The sequence below is a fragment of the Vespa velutina genome, chromosome 11 (assembly GCF_912470025.1).
Source record: "Vespa velutina chromosome 11, iVesVel2.1, whole genome shotgun sequence".
Taxonomy (NCBI): domain Eukaryota; kingdom Metazoa; phylum Arthropoda; class Insecta; order Hymenoptera; family Vespidae; genus Vespa; species Vespa velutina.
The window spans coordinates 2,734,696-2,752,901 of NC_062198.1; the positions used below are offsets into that span (position 1 = coordinate 2,734,696).

The 18,206-nt window shown below is 29.3% G+C and overlaps 4 protein-coding genes across 6 annotated transcripts; 2 read left to right on the top strand and 2 right to left on the bottom strand.

The window, feature by feature from the left end:
* Positions 1–1,131: 1,131 nt before the first annotated feature.
* LOC124952915 (neutral alpha-glucosidase AB-like) lies at positions 1,132–5,111 on the top strand. Its single transcript, XM_047503538.1, has 7 exons — positions 1,132–1,270; positions 1,801–1,896; positions 1,981–2,391; positions 2,468–2,809; positions 2,888–3,113; positions 3,229–4,786; positions 4,864–5,111. The coding sequence occupies exons 1-7, from the start codon at positions 1,254–1,256 to the stop codon at positions 4,974–4,976; spliced, it is 2,763 nt and encodes a 920-aa protein (XP_047359494.1). The 5' UTR covers positions 1,132–1,253; the 3' UTR covers positions 4,977–5,111.
* Positions 5,112–7,616: 2,505 nt separating this feature from the next.
* LOC124952914 (neutral alpha-glucosidase AB) lies at positions 7,617–13,675 on the top strand. The gene is made up of 7 exons (XM_047503537.1): positions 7,617–7,724; positions 8,257–8,352; positions 8,438–8,848; positions 8,925–9,266; positions 9,345–9,594; positions 9,717–11,274; positions 11,349–13,675. Exons 1-7 carry the CDS (start codon positions 7,708–7,710, stop codon positions 11,459–11,461), a joined length of 2,787 nt encoding a protein of 928 aa, XP_047359493.1. The 5' UTR covers positions 7,617–7,707; the 3' UTR covers positions 11,462–13,675.
* LOC124952918 (Golgi pH regulator) lies at positions 11,743–14,624 on the bottom strand. 2 transcript variants are annotated; one of them, XM_047503545.1, is made up of 8 exons: positions 14,419–14,624; positions 13,696–13,859; positions 13,512–13,618; positions 13,027–13,437; positions 12,772–12,953; positions 12,507–12,692; positions 12,169–12,234; positions 11,743–12,068 (listed from the first exon to the last, which is right to left on the bottom strand). In XM_047503545.1, the coding sequence occupies exons 1-8, from the start codon at positions 14,458–14,460 to the stop codon at positions 11,868–11,870; spliced, it is 1,359 nt and encodes a 452-aa protein (XP_047359501.1). In that variant the 5' UTR covers positions 14,461–14,624; the 3' UTR covers positions 11,743–11,867. The 2 variants fall into 2 exon arrangements, with proteins under 2 accessions (XP_047359501.1, XP_047359502.1); XM_047503546.1 differs by having other exon boundaries at positions 14,362–14,624.
* A 192-nt stretch (positions 14,625–14,816) lies between these two features.
* Positions 14,817–17,081, bottom strand: LOC124952919 (endoplasmic reticulum-Golgi intermediate compartment protein 2). Of its 2 annotated transcripts, none has more exons than XM_047503549.1 (6): positions 16,941–17,081; positions 16,448–16,609; positions 15,934–16,306; positions 15,591–15,841; positions 15,230–15,490; positions 14,817–15,166 (listed from the first exon to the last, which is right to left on the bottom strand). In XM_047503549.1, exons 2-6 carry the CDS (start codon positions 16,548–16,550, stop codon positions 14,958–14,960), a joined length of 1,197 nt encoding a protein of 398 aa, XP_047359505.1. In that variant the 5' UTR covers positions 16,551–16,609; positions 16,941–17,081; the 3' UTR covers positions 14,817–14,957. The 2 variants fall into 2 exon arrangements, with proteins under 2 accessions (XP_047359505.1, XP_047359504.1); XM_047503548.1 differs by lacking the exon at positions 16,941–17,081 and adding an exon at positions 16,780–16,924.
* Between the last annotated feature and the right edge of the window lie 1,125 nt (positions 17,082–18,206).

The window sequence follows — 18,206 nt, forward strand, 5'->3', positions numbered from 1 at the left end:
AAGGATAGAAAAAGAAAAAGAAAAAAGAAAAATTAATGAAAAATTTGATAAAATTATCGGTTCAACGAAGAAATATTAACAATGTTAATTTGACGTTCGAGTCGAATATCCTCTAAAATTTAAGAAATATTGAGCTACATTGAAAAATATCTTAATTGCTTTGTTAGTATCACGATAATCTTTGATAAAATTCGATATAGGTTAGATATCTTAACGATTAGATGTGATACGACAAATTATTTTTTACCATACTACGAAAATCAAAGTTTCAAATCTTTAATTTGAATGATTTTCTAAATCTAATTGAGAAATAAAGGAATTTTAATCTTGTCGTTTTACATAGATATGCATAACAATCTTGTCCATTGGGATAAAGAAAAAAAAATTAATGGTATAAAGTTAAAATTAAATCGTACGCGTATTTCAGTATTATATTAGTATCGTAAATTTATCAATGTTAATCGGAAATTAAGAAGCTAATATATCGTATATATACGTGTTGATTCGAAGAATTTTATGAATTACGTTTTCAGGCCTTCACACGAATTTATGGTGACCTTAATTATCGACGACTTTGATAATGGACCCTTGTAGGGATTGTACGATTCGTAAAGACGCTCTTATGTGAATGTTAATAATATAAATTTAATAATTATACGTAAATCATAATCGTATGTACGTAGCGAATACTGTTTTCACAAATTCATAGCATATAAAATAAAATAATATTTCTATCGAGAATTAAACGATAATATTATTTGATAATCCAATAATATTATCAAATAATCCGATACGAATAAAAATTTATGAATGTGCTAGAAAGAAAAACAGTTAGGCTTTTTTACATCCACCAAATGAACCGATCCGAGTGCCAAAACTTCTATATTAATCTTGTAATATATAGTTATTCATAGGAATGTATTTTCCCTGCTGACTGAATGCATAACTCTTGTAATTCTAATAAAATGAATGTGCAATGTTAATTAACACAATAGTAAATACAATTACGTAATATAAAATAGTAAGTAGTTACGGTTCTCACTTATCTTATTGTTTTCGTAATGATAACGATGAAGATAAAGAAGGAATATAAGAAAAACTTGAAAGATTTTTAAGTTATTCTTTTGTAAAATTAAAACTGATCTGATAATTAAACGGACGAACGTTGCTCCACCTATAAAAGCAATGTCGTTTCGTGAATTCATAATCAGTTAATTGGAAGGTGGCATAAGAGAAGCTTGGTACTTTCCGACATGGCTACGTTCGTGGGGTGTGTTGATTATTTTTTAATCATTTAACATTCACATACAAGCTTATCAATTCGTCTACGATAATAGAAAAGTTTATTAAAAAGTTCATTTAATAAAAAAAATCAATTCGAAATAGAAGTATTAAATTTAAAATAAATTTTTACTACTGTTTAACAATTTTTTTAAACGGTATCGGTATAATATAATAAATGATCACGTTGAAATGTTATTGAAAATGCATTTCTCGTAATTATTAATATTTTTACATAACGGTTATTACATAATAAGACATTTTATATAACTGAAAAAAAAAATCATTTAATTCCATTTGTGCTTTATCTTTCCGCGATAAACGACTAGGATTCGATAATAATCAATAATATTGCTTCTTCGAACTCTGATTATGACAATAATGTCTTAGCTTTCTTTTTTTTTTTTTTTATAGGAAGAACAATATCAAAACGAATACGTAAAATTCGGTTTATTTGAAAGCAGAATAAGCTTAAAAATATATAAACTTGTTTTAACTTTTAATTATCTTTTATTTCAGTCTGAGAATATTTATTGTGCTAGCACTTTACCCATTTATAATAAATGCAGTGGATAGAAATACTTTTAAAACATGCGAACAAAGCAGCTTTTGCCGGTAAATAAATATTAATTCAACTAAAAATCTTTTGCTATTAATATTTATTATACATTTTTATAAATATTTTATTTATCCTTATAGACGCTGCAGAAAAGTCGAACCAGGTAAAACTCCTTATCAGTTACAGCCGAATACAGTTGCTCACAATGAATCTACTCTAACAGCAGATTTATTTAATAAAGATACCGGTGTATTTTATTTGTTAAAACTTACCGTACTTAAAGATCATACGTTTAGGCTTCACATTAATGAAAAAAATCCATTACATCCACGATACGAAGTTGAATATTCTTTACAAGATCAACCGCAAACATCGAAATTGGATAATATTGAAAAAACTACAGAATATATATCTGTGACCAATGGAGAGAACAAAGCTGTTTTATATATCAATCCTTTTAGAGTAGATTTGTACTCTCAAAATGTTTTAGTCATTTCAGCGAATGCTCGTGGTTTAATGAGATTTGAACATCTTCGACCAAAACCAGAAAGGTACACCATATAAAATAATATATATTATTTAAACCAAAGAAGAGACATAAAAACATAGTCTATCATCCTTTTTTAGCAAATCAGATCAAGAAGAAAAAGCAAAAATTATTCAAACTGAAGAAAAACAGCAATTACAACAATATCCTGGTGATGATGCTGAAAGTGACCCTGGTGCTTGGGAAGAAACTTATAATAATCATACTGACTCTAAACCTTTCGGACCTGAAGCCATAGCTTTAGATTTTAGTTTTCCAGAGGCAGAACAAGCTTATGGTATCCCAGAACATGCCGATTCTTTTGCTTTAAAATCTACAAAACAATCAGAACCATATAGATTATATAATTTAGATGTAGCTTATTATGAGACAAACGAACGAATGTCATTATATGGAGCAATTCCAGTCCTTTATGCGCATGGGTATGTGTAATTATTTTAAATATTCCAATAGAAATAATATATAAACATATAATATAAACTTAACATTGTGTTTTATAGTAAAGATAAAACAGCAGGTATTTTCTGGCATAATGCAGCAGAAACATGGATCGATGTATTATCGAGTAGTGATAACAATGTTACGGGTTCTACAAATAAATCCCAAGTTGATGTACATTTTATGTCTGAATCTGGAGTTATTGATGTATTCTTCATGTTAGGACCAAAACCTTTGGATGTATTTAAGCAATACACCGTTTTAACTGGAACAGCACCATTACCACAGGTATATCTTTTTTATATATTAATTTTTATAATATTAAATGTTTTACACATTAAAATACCAGCAGCAGTTCATAAGTTTTCCATTAAATTAATTTAAATATTAATTTAATTTTCAGATGTTCACTTTGGGCTACCATCAATCACGTTGGAATTATAATGACCAAGATGATGTTGCTCAAATTGCCTATGGCTTCGATAAGTATGATTTCCCAATGGATGCGATGTGGCTTGATATTGAATATACTGATGGTAAAAAATATTTCACGTGGGACCCACAAAATTTTCCAAATCCTCTTGAAATGATTCGAAATTTAACGGATAAAGGAAGGAAATTAATTATCATTATTGACCCACACATCAAAAGAGATCCGAATTATTTCATACATAAAGATGCTACTAATTTGGGATATTACGTTAAAACTAGAGATGGAAAAGATTATGAAGGCGTATGCTGGCCAGGACCATCATCATATTTAGATTTCTTCAATCCAAAGGTTCGAGAATATTATATTGGTCAATATAGTCTAGATAAATTTCATGGTACTACAAACGATGTATATATCTGGAATGATATGGACGAACCGAGTGTTTTCAATGGTCCAGAAATAACTCTACCTAAAGATGTTATACATTACGGTGGATGGGAACATAGAGATGTTCATAATATTAATGGTTTTGTTTATACACTTGCCACATATGAGGCCCTCCTTAGAAGATCAAACGAATCTTTAAGACCCTTTATTTTAACAAGATCATTCTTTGCTGGATCACAACGTTATGCCATAATGTGGACTGGTGATAATACGGCAGGCTGGGATTATCTTCGTATAAGTTATCCAATGTGTCTTTCTGTATCTATTTCTGGCATGTCATTTTGTGGGGCAGATGTTGGTGGATTCCTTAATAATCCAGACAGAGAACTATTTATTAGATGGAATCAAGCTGGTGCTTGGCTACCTTTCTTCCGTCAACATTCACACATTGAAACAAAAAGACGGGAACCATGGACATTCGATGAAGAAACTACACAAATAGTAAGAGACTCATTCAGAATTAGATATTCTTACCTGCCATTGTGGTATACATTATTTAGAGAACATGAAATAAATGGTACACCTGTAGTACGACCATTGTGGGCGCATTATCCAACAGAAACACAAACTTATACACTCGACGATCATATACTTGTTGGAGATTCCATTCTTGTACGTCCCGTATTTCAACCTTCTGTTACGGAAGTTAATGTATATTTCCCAGGAGAGGGTAAGGTAACGTGGTATGATATCGATACCATGCAACCATATACACAAGCTGGATCAAACAACATACAAGTAACTATTCACAAGATCCCTGTATTCCAAAGAAGTGGTTCCATCGTTCTACGTAAATTGAAAATACGTCGTAGTACAGTTTCGATGAGGAACGATCCATATACTTTAATTGTTATTGTTGATAATAATGGTACTGCTAGTGGTAACCTGTATATTGACGATGAAAGCAGCTTTGAATATCGTCGTGGAAAGTATCAGTATATAAAAATTAACTTTAATGGAATTAAGTTAACTTCAACATTTATTGATAAATTAGCTTCGTATGAAACGAAAAGTCGGTTGGAAAGAGTAGACATAGTAAATCCTCCTAAAGGAATTAAGTCTGTTCAACTTATATCACGTAGTAAGTATTAAAATTTAAATAGAATTCCATAAAAAGTAAAATGAAAATTAATTATCATTTTCTTAATTTTATTGCAGATTCAAGAACAGTGACATTAGAGACTAAATATAACCCGAATAACAATGTATTAACATTGCATAAACCAGATGTAAATATGAGCGAGGAATGGACCATTGAATTAATTCGTTAAAACTGATTGTATTTATATCAAGTCAGAAATTATACAGTAGAATTAATTTTTTCGTGGTAATATCAATCCTACAGCCAAAAAGTAATGTACGTTAATGTAAATACAAATACAACTTAACTATTTTAACAGTGAAAATGTATTTTTTACAAATTTTTTCTGTGGCATAATTTTATGCAATGAAAGACCATAAATATTATGTATATAGTATCTTTCTTTGTATCGCATGAATGAAGTTTTTAGAAAAAAAATAAACAAATGTTAATGAAACAAACGTGAACTATTATTTAACGAAAATTTTATGCACTCGACGATCATATACTTATTGGAGATTCCATTCTTGTATTCTTGTATTTCTATTTAATGAAAATTAAAACGAAAACTAGTATTTAATGCAAATTTTATATACAATTGGAGGCTTGTTTTGTGATATTCAGAATAACAATAAAATTGTATTTAATTTACAAGCTTCGACACGTCAGATTTATCTTGCCGATCGGCCACAACAAAAAGAACCAACAATCCTTTACTGAGAAGAAATCAGTATTGCATCTAGCAAGAGAAGCAACCTTCGAGCCGTAAACAAAATAAACTTTAGCGCTTCCAAATACTCGCTTAGAAGACTGTCTTTGTTACGACTATCGAGACGATTATTCGATATTATTGTCTCAGCGTGCCTAAAAGGTAAGTTAAAATTGTGTACATTGATAATATACAATGATGAATGGATACGTAAAAATAGAAAGATATTCTTTCTTCAAAGTCGACAATTAATATGAGACTTTCCTATAATGGCAATACGAGTATATACATATGTATGTAGGTTGCGTATGTAATCTTCAATTTAGAGATACGGACGAAACGGATGATATTAATATCGTCTCTCTTTTTTCTTTGTCTAAGAAAAAAGAAAAGAAAAAAAGAAAGATATTTATTATTGTCCGTGATTATGACATTCGTCACTACGAAGGACTCGATGTGCCTAAATGAGAAATCGACTTTTTACCGAAACCTGTTAACTTACACTTTTGCTAATATATGTATGTATGTATATGACTTCGGTCAAACGAAAATATTCATGCCAAGTCTTCGGCCTTACTTATCGTCCCTACATTATTGGAATCATCCCCGTCTACCTCGGCCATTATCGATTTCAAAATGAATAATTTTCTGTAATTTTTTTCTTTGCACAATCATATTAAATCGATACATTTTAAATGTAATATAAAAACTGACCGTGAGAGAAAATTTTATTCGTCACAGAAGAGAAATTGCGTATGTACTTAAGAGAACTCCTCTGTGTATCAGTTTGGCGAATTGTTGGGATACGAGGGCCAAATTATATTATCGAAGACTGACAACCCACACCGAGATTTATTAGGATGTTATTGTTCACAAATACGTGTAAATAAATAAATATACTATGTGAGAAAGAGAGCGAGAGAGAGTAAGAGCGAGAGAAAGTGCGAGAGCGAAAGAGAGAGAGAGAAAGAGAGAGATTGAGAGAGAGAAGAAAACAGAACACCGTATGTATGTATTTATCCATGTATTTATCGCATTTTTAAAAATGGACGAACTATCTGCAAGCTACATTGAAAGAATTTTGTGAACCCATAAAATTACATACCTTGGGACATGAGAGAGAATCATCTTCGAATGCTCGCGTTATGCAAATATCTTTTACACTGCACTATTTTGTAATTCGAATTTTTACTTGCATTTCATTCGGAAAATAGAACAATGTCTATGTATATATTGAAAAAAAAATAAAAAGTAAAAAAAAGAAAATTAATAAAAACAAAAAAAAGTATGCAGAGAAATTAATGAAAAAATTGATAAAATTATCGATTCAACGAAGAAATATTAACAATGTGAATTTGACGTTCAATAGAATATCTTACAAAACTTAAATGATCTTAAACTACATTGAAAAATATCTTAATTGCTTTGTTAATATCACAATGATCTTTGATAAAAATTCGATATAAAAAATTAAAAAGTTAATATATCATATACATACGTGTTAATTCGAAGAATTATAACGATTATGTTTTCAACCTTGACACGAATTTACGATTACCTTAATTAACTACGACTTTAATAATGGACCGTTGTAGGGATTGTACAATTCGTAAAGACGGCTCTTATGTGAATGTTAATAATAAAAATTTAATTTTTATACATAAATCATAATCGTATATACGTAGCGAATATTGTTTTGACAAATTCATAGGATAAACAATAAAATAATATTTCTATCAAGAATTATTCGATATTATTATCGAATAATCCGATAATAATAATAATTTATGAATATGCTAAAAAGAAAAATAGTTAGGCTTTCTCAAATCCATCAAATGAATTTGATCTGAATGCCAAAACTTCTATATTAATCTTGTAATATATTATTATTCATATGAATGTAATTTTCCCTGCTAACTGAATGCATAACTCTTGTAATTCTAATAAAATGAATGTGTTATGTTAATTAAAACGATAGTAAATACGTAGTTATGGTTCTCATTTATCTTATTTTTTTCTTGATGATAACGATGAAGATAATGAAGGAACATAAGAAAAACCTGGAAAATTTTCAACTTATTCTTTTGTAAAATTAAAACTCATCCGATAATTCAACGGACGAACGTTGCTCCATCTATAAAATCAATTTCATTTCGGAGTTCATATTCAGTTAGTTGGAAGGTGGCATGACAGAAGCTTAATACTTTCCAACATGGCTACGTTCGTGCGGTGAGTTGATTATTTTTTAGCCATTTAACCTTCACATAAAAGCTTATCGATTCGTTTACGATAATCGAAAAGCTTATTAGAAAGGTTAATTCGAAATAGAAGCATCATATTTTAATTAAATTTTTACTTCTATTTAATGATTTTTTTAAACGGTCGGTACAACGTAACAATGATCACGCTGACGTGTCATTGATATTATATGTCTTATTATTATTAATATTTTTACATGCCGGTCATTATAAAATGGGACCTTTTATATAATTGAAAAAAAAATCATTTAATTTCATTTGTGCTTTATCTTCGCGATAAACGATAAGCATTCGATAATAATCGATAGTACGTTGCTTTTTCGAGCTCTGATTATGGCAATAATGTCGTAGTTTTTTTTTTTTTTTTTCGTTTTTTTTTTCTTTCCTCTTTTTTGGAAGCAAAAACAATACCAAAATGAATATGTAAAATTTGATTCATTTTAAAGCAGAATAGGCTTTAAAATACATGACTTGTTTTAATATTGAATTATGTTTTATTTCAGACTAACAATATTTTTTGTGTTCGCACTTTGCCCATTTATAATTAATGCAGTGAATAGAGATACTTTTAAAACATGCGAACAAAGCAGCTTTTGCCGGTAAATAAATATTAACTCAACTAAAAATCTTTTGCTTATTAATATTTATTATACATTTTTATAAATATTTTATTTATCCTTATAGACGCTGCAAAAAAGTCGAACCAGGTAAAACTCCTTATCAGTTACAGCCGAATACAGTTGCTCACAATGAATCTACTCTAACAGCAGATTTATTTAATAAAGATACCGGTGTATTTTATTTGTTAAAACTTACCGTACTTAAAGATCATACGTTTAGGCTTCACATTAATGAAAAAAATCCATTACATCCACGATACGAAGTTGAGTATTCTTTACAAGATCAACCGCAAACATCGAAATTGGATAATATTGAAAAAACTACAGAATACATATCTGTGACCAATGGAGAGAACAAAGCTGTTTTATATATCAATCCTTTTAGAGTAGATTTATACTCTCAAAATGTTTTAGTCATTTCAGCGAATGCTCGTGGTTTAATGAGATTTGAACATCTTCGACCAAAACCAGAAAGGTACACCATATAAAATAATATATATTATTTAAACCAAAAAAAAGATACTAAAACATAGTCTATCGTCTCTTTTTAGCAAATCAGATCAGGAAGAAAAAGCAGAAAATATTCAAACAGAAGAGAAACAGCAATCACAACAATATCCTGGTGATGGTGCTGAAAGTGACCCTGGTGCTTGGGAAGAAAATTTTAAAAGTCATCATGATTCTAAACCTTTCGGACCGGAAGCCGTAGCTTTAGATTTTAGTTTTCCAGGGGCAGAACAAGCTTATGGTATCCCAGAACATGCTGATTCTTTTGCTTTAAAATCTACAAAACAATTAGACCCATATAGGTTATATAATTTAGATGTATTTGAATATGAGGTAAATGAACGAATGTCATTATATGGAGCAATTCCAGTCCTTTATGCGCATGGGTATGTTTAATTATTTTAAATGTTCCAATAGAAATAATATATAAACATATAATATAAACTTAACATTGTGTTTTATAGTAAAGACAAAACAGCAGGTATCTTTTGGCATAATGCAGCAGAAACATGGATAGATATATTATCGAGTGCTGATAATAATGTTGTAGAGAGTTTTGTTAATTTTGTTTCGGGTTCTACAAAGAAATCACAAGTTGATGTACACTTTATGTCTGAATCTGGAGTTATTGATGTATTCTTCATGTTAGGACCAAAGCCTTTGGATGTATTTAGACAATTCACCGTTTTAACTGGTACAGCACCATTACCACAGGTATATCTTTTTTATATTTTAATGTTTATAATATTAAATGTTTTACACATTAAAATACCAGCACCAGTTGTTTATTCATAAGTTTTCTATTAAAGTAATTCAAATATTAATTTAATTTTCAGATGTTCACTTTGGGCTACCATCAATCACGTTGGAATTATAATGACCAAGATGATGTTGCTCAAATTGCCAATAGTTTTGATGAGCATGATTTTCCAATGGATACGATGTGGCTTGATATTGAATATACTGATGGTAAAAAATATTTCACATGGGATTCACGTAAATTTCCAAATCCTCTTGAAATGGTTCAAAATTTAACGGATAAAGGAAGGAAATTAGTTGTCATTATTGACCCACACATCAAAAGAGATCCTAATTATTTCATACATAAAGATGCTACTAATTTAGGATATTACGTTAAAACTAGAGATGGAAAAGATTATGAAGGTTGGTGCTGGCCAGGAGCATCGTCGTATTTAGATTTCTTTGATCCAAAGGTTCGAGAGTATTATATTGGTCAATATAGTTTAGATAAATTTCATGGTACTACAAACAATGTATATATCTGGAATGACATGAACGAACCAAGTGTTTTCAATGGTCCAGAAGTAACTCTACCTAAAGATGTTATACATCACGGTGGTTGGGAACATAGAGATGTTCATAATATTAATGGCTTTGTTTATACACTTGCCACCTATGAGGCTCTCTTTAGAAGATCAGGAGGATCTTTAAGACCTTTTATTTTAACAAGATCTTTCTTTGCTGGATCACAACGTTTTGCTGCTATGTGGACTGGTGATAATACGGCAGACTGGGATAATCTTCGTATAAGTTATCCAATGTGTCTTTCTATATCTATTTCTGGCATGTCATTCTGTGGTGCAGATGTTGGTGGATTCTTTAAAAATCCAGACAGAGAACTATTTATTAGATGGAATCAAGCTGGTGCTTGGCTACCTTTCTTCCGTCAACATTCACACATTGAAACAAAAAGACGTGAACCGTGGACATTCAATGAAGAAACTACACAAATAGTAAGAGAATCATTCAGAGTTAGATATTCCTATCTACCATTGTGGTATACATTGTTTAGAGAACATGAAATAAATGGTACACCTGTAATACGACCTTTGTGGGCGCATTATCCAACAGAAACACAAACTTATACACTCGACGATCATATACTTGTTGGAGATTCCATTCTTGTACGTCCCGTATTTCAACCTTCTGCTACGGAAGTTAATGTATATTTCCCAGGAGAGGGTAAGGTAACGTGGTATGATATCGATACCATGCAACCATATACACAAGCTGGATCAAACAACATACAAGTAACTATTCACAAGATTCCTGTATTCCAAAGAAGTGGTTCCATCGTTCCACGTAAAATGAGAATACGTCGTAGCACAGTTGCGATGAGGAACGATCCATATACTTTAATTGTTATTGGTGATAATAATGGTACTGCTAGTGGTAACCTGTATATTGACGATGAAAGTAGCTTTGAATATCGTCATGGAAAGTATCTGTATCTAAAACTTAACTTTGATGGAATTAAGTTAACTTCAACATTTATTGATAAATTAGCTTCGTATGAAACGAAAAGTTGGTTGGAAAGAGTAGATATAGCAAATCCTCCTAAAGGAATTAAGTCTGCTCAGCTTATATCACGCAGTAAGTACTGTTTAAATCGAATACATTTAAAAGTAAAATGAAATTTATTTATTATTTTCTTATTTTTATTGCAGGTTCAAGAACGGTGACATTAGAAACTAAATATAACCCGAACAATAATGTACTAACATTGCGTAAACCAGGTGTAAATATGAGCGAGGAATGGACCATTGAATTAATTCGTTAAAACTGATTATACTCATATCAAATCAGAAATTATACAGCAGAATTAATTTTTTCATGGTAATATCAATCCTTCAGCCATCTGTGATCCAGAAAGTAATGTATGTTAAAGTAAATACAAATGCAATTTAGTTGTTATAATAGTAAAAATGCATTTGTTACCTGAACAAATTTCTTTTGTGACATAGCTTTATGCAATCAAGCAGCATAAATTAATAAATATTATGTATGTGGTATCTTTCTTTGTATCGCATGCATTAAGTTTTTTAGAAAAATAAACAAATGTTAAGGAAACTAAAGTGAACTATTATTTAATGAAAAATATTGATTTATATACAATTGAAGGCTTGTTTTGTGTAGTGCAGAATAACAATAAAATTATATTTAGTTCACAAAAGTCATTTATTTAGTCATGTTCGTTCCGTTGGTGCTTGCTTATGGGCCAGATACAAAAACACTATAGATGATAATGCAGATACCAAAAAGATTACATCAAACCATCTGTGATAGAAATTAAACTGAAGTTCACCCAAAACTTGTGTTATAATTATTCTGTATTCAGCAGGCATATTCATGCGCATAAGTAATACAGAGGACACAAAATACATTCCCTAGAATTAAAGGAATATAAAATTACATAAACTGCCTTTGCACTGTGAGAAAACATTTGTAAGAAAAAATCATATAAAGAAGAAAGAGAATAGATCTTACCATTATTTGTGCAAGTATAAGTACAATAATATTTGAGGATTTGCTGCTTGATATAGCATAAAAGAACTGAAATATGAACACGAAATTACGTTTGTGGTAAGCATTTTTGTTATGAAGACTGATAATAATAAATTAGTCATGTCTCAAAAATTGTAAGTCACGTTCTTTGCTTATACTCAAATAATATCAAAATTTAAATATACAATTTTGCATATTAGTTAATCAGTTAAATGTAAAGATGAAATAATACAATGAGATATAAATAAAAAGATTAATTGATATAAATTGACTGAATAACTGTATATACATATATAATTATTATGAAATTTATATCATACCTTTGTAAGAGTTAACAACAATCCACGAATGGAAGTCAAAACAATACATCCAACTAAATAGAAGGATATGTGTTGTGACCAAAATGTAACATCTATATCAAAACCCATCCAATGAACAGCAATTTCAATTCCTCTGGTAACAGGATCCTTTTTACCAACGCGATCAAAGACTATGTTGATTGTGGACTGTAAAAAAATGTGACATAATATTTCATTGTTTATCAAATATTATTATTTGTAATTATTGATATTGCAGTATACTAACTATTAATATTTTCCAAATGCAATATAATGAAAAGAAATAGCCAAGAAAATTAAAATATTTTCCTTGCCATGTGGCTGCCCATTCTAAACGTTCTCTAGCATTTTGAATATCATGTGCTTCTAGAAATAATTGTCTAGATAATTCTTCTAATGCTATAACTTCTATTTGTAATTGTTTTATAGCTGAAAGTTAATGCAGTAAATTAGTGATGATCATATATTATTTCACTTGCTATCATATTAATATAATACGCACTTTCTTGATTCCCTTTCGTACCACCTAATGGACCTAACATTCCCCAAAGACGTGAACGAACTTCGCTTTGCCCAATCATTTCACCTTTTTTGGCAAGTGCTATCCTTTTTTTCTTAACTATAATCATATCCATTGTTTGTAATAATCGTTTTTCTATAGCTTGTACATCAGCATAAGACACAGGCCGCATAAAATAGGCCATAGATGAATATGGGTAATTTACAGCACCAAAACCTGATAAAAGTGCCATAACAGTAACTCCTATAACACCTATCCGACTTACACCTTGCTCTATTGATAACAATCCTTTCTTTGGACTCAATATTGGAAAAGGGTCACCAATTTTCCAAAATAAGTAGAGGTAAAAAAGATATACTATGATTGTAAGTGGCCTTATCCAATTCAGTCTTACTACACAAAAATTAGATAAATATCAATTAAAGAAAATACAGATAAAAAATAAAAATATATTGGTATATACATACCAAATCTAATGTTACTGATAATGAAATATGCTATGTAAAATGGTATAAGAACTATTACCATAAATAAAAGCATATATAGTCCAACATTCCAATGAAAATATCTAGAACTGATAAAAAAAAAAATTATCTTTAATAAAGCCTTTCTTTCTTTTTTTTGAAAACTACAATATCAACATTTTCTTACCTTGAATCAAGAACCCGAATTATTTCAAAAATAATGAGTTCAAACATAGTACATGATAATGAAAATGTTGTAGAAAAAATTAACTGCACTAATCTGTGATGTACTTCATAGTCACGAAATAATTTTTTTACGAAAAATATCCATCCTCCCAAGAAAAATATTACCTGTAAAATAAATAAAAAAAATAATTGAAAATGATATGTATATGGGCACAATATACCAGTGATAAACTGGTTGATAATTTTCAAATAATAATTAATATATGAATGAAACAAATTGTCTCAATCATAAAAGAAAAAACAAAAGTTTGCCATAGTATATTTATTGTAATAATATACTTCTCATTACAATCAATGAAAAATATATGAAATATAAATATAAAACTATTTTAATATAATTAAATAATATTTATCAATGTACAGTTTTTACACAACACAAGTATTCAAAAAGTATTCAAAAAAAAAAAAAAAAAGAAAAAATAGAAAACACACAATACTAGACTTAACAATTATCTTCATATTTTTATATTCATATTTTTATAAATATTTAGATTGTTTAATAATAAATTGTTTATATCATTCGTTAAATAAAACATTTAGAAAATGATAAATTCAATTTTCAAAATAAAGAAACGTGTTAGTTATTGCTACATATATGTAACTTAACCCTCTTTTTTCGTAATGCAATGTCAATGGTTCATTAGAATTATAAATGGGTTTCCACCTGTGTAACAAGGATCACAAAAGTATCCTCCAAAAAACCCATGTTTTAATAATGTAAGGTACACTTTGCATTGCAAAGTAACAACTCCTTATTCTAGCTACTTTGATTTGACAGGACGCAAATGATACGTCGACTGCTTACATGCGCGCGTGGCAATCCGGCTAAAAACTCGAAAATCGTTTCAATCGATCGGATCGATATATCGATTAAATGAATAATAAACATACCGGTAACAAGAATAGATGACAATAAAAATAGAAAACTATGTTAAATTTAAACTATATAAATTATTTTTATAATATAAAATAATAAATTAAAATATTAATGATCGAATTAAAAATTAAATAACATGCGGGAAAAATGATATGTAAAACATTGTTAATATTAGATCTATATTTAAAATCCTTTTTTTATACACGATAATACTTTTATCAACATATTCACTATACAATATTTATTACATATGACGTGACATATGCAATGTTTTATTTTAAATTAGTGCAGTATATTACTATAATGATGGCAAATGCTTTAGAAAATCAATTTACATAATTATTTTTCTGAGGTTTTAACATAATATCAATATTATCAGGTGCTGAAACTTGAAGTAAATTTATAGTTCGTGGACTTTCATAATCTCTTGCAATTAAGGAAACAGATTTTCTTTGGTTATTTACATCAGGCTCATGACGAAAAAATTTGCAACATATGATATACCAAAAATTTTGTATAATATTTTTTATCAAACCTATAAATGTTTCGAATGTTTAAAATGTCTAATCACTTTGTATTAAATAATATATACACTTACCACTTGTAACAAATATACCTCCAACTGTAGCACATAATTTTACTAAAAATTGTGTAATGGTATCGCGTTCTTGTGTAATCCTTATTTTCAAAGCACTCATGTCATATTTAAAAAATATGCCAGGTATTCCATGAGATCCTTTTAAATGATCAATAGGTCTTTGATGATCTTTTACGCTATATTGATATGTTTTAAATGTACTTAGCAAAGTTCTTATGTCAGTGGGAACTATTTCCACAAAATACTGATATAGCATCATATCTAAGAAATAAATTAAATATTCAATCAATAATTTAATTTAATTTATAATATTATTATAATAATTTAATTTATAATATTAATAAGTAAAATTTCAATTTACTATTGTCAGCAATTTTTTCATCTCCCTCAAGAGGATGTACAATACCAGGACTAGGTCCTCCAAAGGAAAACTTATTAATTCTATGAGTAAAATTATAATCTCTATTAGTCATAAATGCAGAAATATGTATGTGATCTCTTGGAAGAGGTAAAGATTTTCCAGCAGTTATATGAAAGTTTCCAGCGACTTTATTTGCATTTATACTACCATGAATTCGACATGCATCTGGTACATATGATGGTTCACGAGTTCTAAAGAAAACAATATTTTATAGTAGATTAATATATGATTGATTATCACAAAATAAAATATTCTACATAATCACATAAAAAGATATGTAAACCTTTTTGGCATTTCACTATGCAATGTAATTTGATTAGATTTCCAAAGTAATTCATGGATTGCATGATACTCTTCTCTTAAATATGAATTCATATGTTTCAAAGCTTCAAAATGTGATCTTTGTTCTAAACTTAATTCCCACCAAGTATTTTCTTCTTCTAAAGTATCATAACCTACTAAATTTTGATTCGTTGAATCTAAAATATCTGCCCCGATGCGACCACATGGCATTGCCACAGTTATATCAATATTTATTTTCAATTTTGCATCATAGTCTGTATCTGGTTCAAATTTAAATTGCAATCTACTATCAAGAAAATAATTTGTTTCTGCTATTATTAAATAAGCAATAATACAAAATGTGAAGATAGAAACTGAAACATAGATAAAAAGGGAATACATATATATACATATATATATATATATATATATATATATATATGTATACATGTATACATATACCTTGTATCTCTAACCTTATTCTAAATTAATCAAAATTAATCAAAATTACTTACAAGTCCCACCAACTGCAGTTTTATCTACATATGGTTCAGGTACTTTAGGAAATGCATCAAGTTCTTTCATAGTTTTAATATTAACGTGTCTTCTTCTCAACATTGTTACAATTAAATTAAACAAAATTTATAATTCTTTTCCAACAATCTACTAACAGTAACCTGCAATATGTACGACTATTTATTTTTCATACATTTCATATATCACTGTGGATGATTATATATTTCAATTGCATGTTTATAAAAACTAAATATGATGTATTCGCATATTGTTTCTAAATGATATACGTTATTTGTTAAATAAATATAAATATATCAAAAAAAAAACGTACGTCCGTACGTCATTTATTTGAGGTTAGTAAGACAAAGACATGACTAGACATGGCGACTACAATTTGATTGGGTAATAAATTACGCATAATGTTTCATATCATAGAAAGTTAACTCGAAAGTACAAATTAGATATATTGGTAGGTTTAAAGCTGTTCACTACCTTTTGTTCGAAGTGTATATGATCTCAGCGATAGGTATGGATAAAATATCAACTACGAGTACAAGCGGGAAATATTGTCATCACCATACGTCTATCGTATCGGTACATAAACTTGTTTGGTTATTCTTCTCTAACGCATGATATAACAATTGATTTTATGTGAATTAAAGTAAGTAGTTTAGCAAACTGTAAAGTCAAACAGACATAATCTCTTACATGTATATCATTTTTCGATATTAGCTTATGTCTCCATTCTAGTGATCTATCCAGTGATCTATCCTAGATACGACGTCGATACGCATTTGTTTCACGATAAAGAATAATAAATATAATTAACATATATGATAATTAATATATAAATTTGCGAATTTATAGAAATGATCTTTGAATTTAACTATATTTTATCTATTTGCCTGTAGAAGTATTATTGACAATTTAAAGTATTAGTACTTTAATGTTTATTCAGAATTAGATTAAAAGTATTTTGAAAATACATTGAAATATTTACCCGCCATTTGCCTGATAGTACTTGCATTGCGTTATTTACAATTAGATTTCAATATATCATAAGTACTATCGACCTAGGTCTCATTACGTAGAAGTTGCTGCATGTGAAGACCCACGAGCTAACAATGACTCTATTTTATCACGTTCGTGAAGTAATCTAATCGAATTTTCGAACAAATCAAATATAATTCCTTGTAAGACTTTTAATCGTGCCTGCCAATACGAGCACAAATGTTTTCCTTATTCTTCCCATATTCTCGCATAAAAATCAATGATGAACGCAGCCATTCGACGATACATCGGACTCATCCGATCGCAGATGAATCTATTCCTCGATGATCTCTCGATGATCCCTGAAAGATAAAAAGAGAAGAGAAAGAAGAGAAAGAGAAGAAATATGAGATAAAGAAGAGAGACGAAGAAAGAAAAGAAAAAGAAATCGAAACGTAAGCGTACATGACAACGATGGAACTTGGAACGAGAAGTAAACATCATTGAATATCATTTCACTCGACCAAAATCGAGCTCAATTTTTCTTTACTGAAAGAAGAAGACCCATCCGAGGGTTCATACCGAAGAGCCCCATTCTAAGGCTCCCACTCGAAAATTCTATACAATGCTGAAACAGCAATCCGCACAAAGGTCCATGTCCATGGGTCCAACCGATGAATTTAATTTAACTTAAAAAAAAGTAAGAAAAAATGAGAAATTCTGCATACTAATCCAACGAAATATTATAGAAAACGAGAATTCGATCTT

Bases quoted from the DNA above. Each gene is read 5' to 3' on its own strand.
- LOC124952918 (XM_047503545.1), bottom strand. From the start codon at position 14,460: ATGGGTTTTTTGGAGGATACTTTTGTGATCCTTGTTACACAG. The intron at 12,693-12,771 runs GTTAGTATACTG...ATTTTTTTACAG, and splicing joins GCATTTGGAAAATATTAATA to TCCACAATCAACATAGTCTT. The intron at 12,069-12,168 runs GTAAGATCTATT...CTTTAATTCTAG, and splicing joins TTATACTTGCACAAATAATG to GGAATGTATTTTGTGTCCTC.
- LOC124952914 (XM_047503537.1), top strand. The intron at 8,353-8,437 runs GTAAATAAATAT...TTATCCTTATAG, and splicing joins GAACAAAGCAGCTTTTGCCG to ACGCTGCAAAAAAGTCGAAC. The intron at 8,849-8,924 runs GTACACCATATA...GTCTCTTTTTAG, and splicing joins CTTCGACCAAAACCAGAAAG to CAAATCAGATCAGGAAGAAA.
- LOC124952919 (XM_047503549.1), bottom strand. From the start codon at position 16,550: ATGTTGAGAAGAAGACACGTTAATATTAAAACTATGAAAGAACTTGAT. The intron at 15,491-15,590 runs GTAAATTGAAAT...TTTATTTCTTAG, and splicing joins TGAAAAAATTGCTGACAATA to ATATGATGCTATATCAGTAT. The intron at 15,167-15,229 runs GTAAGTGTATAT...AAACATTTATAG, and splicing joins AGGTATATTTGTTACAAGTG to GTTTGATAAAAAATATTATA.
- LOC124952915 (XM_047503538.1), top strand. The intron at 1,897-1,980 runs GTAAATAAATAT...TTATCCTTATAG, and splicing joins GAACAAAGCAGCTTTTGCCG to ACGCTGCAGAAAAGTCGAAC. The intron at 4,787-4,863 runs GTAAGTATTAAA...ATTTTATTGCAG, and splicing joins TGTTCAACTTATATCACGTA to ATTCAAGAACAGTGACATTA.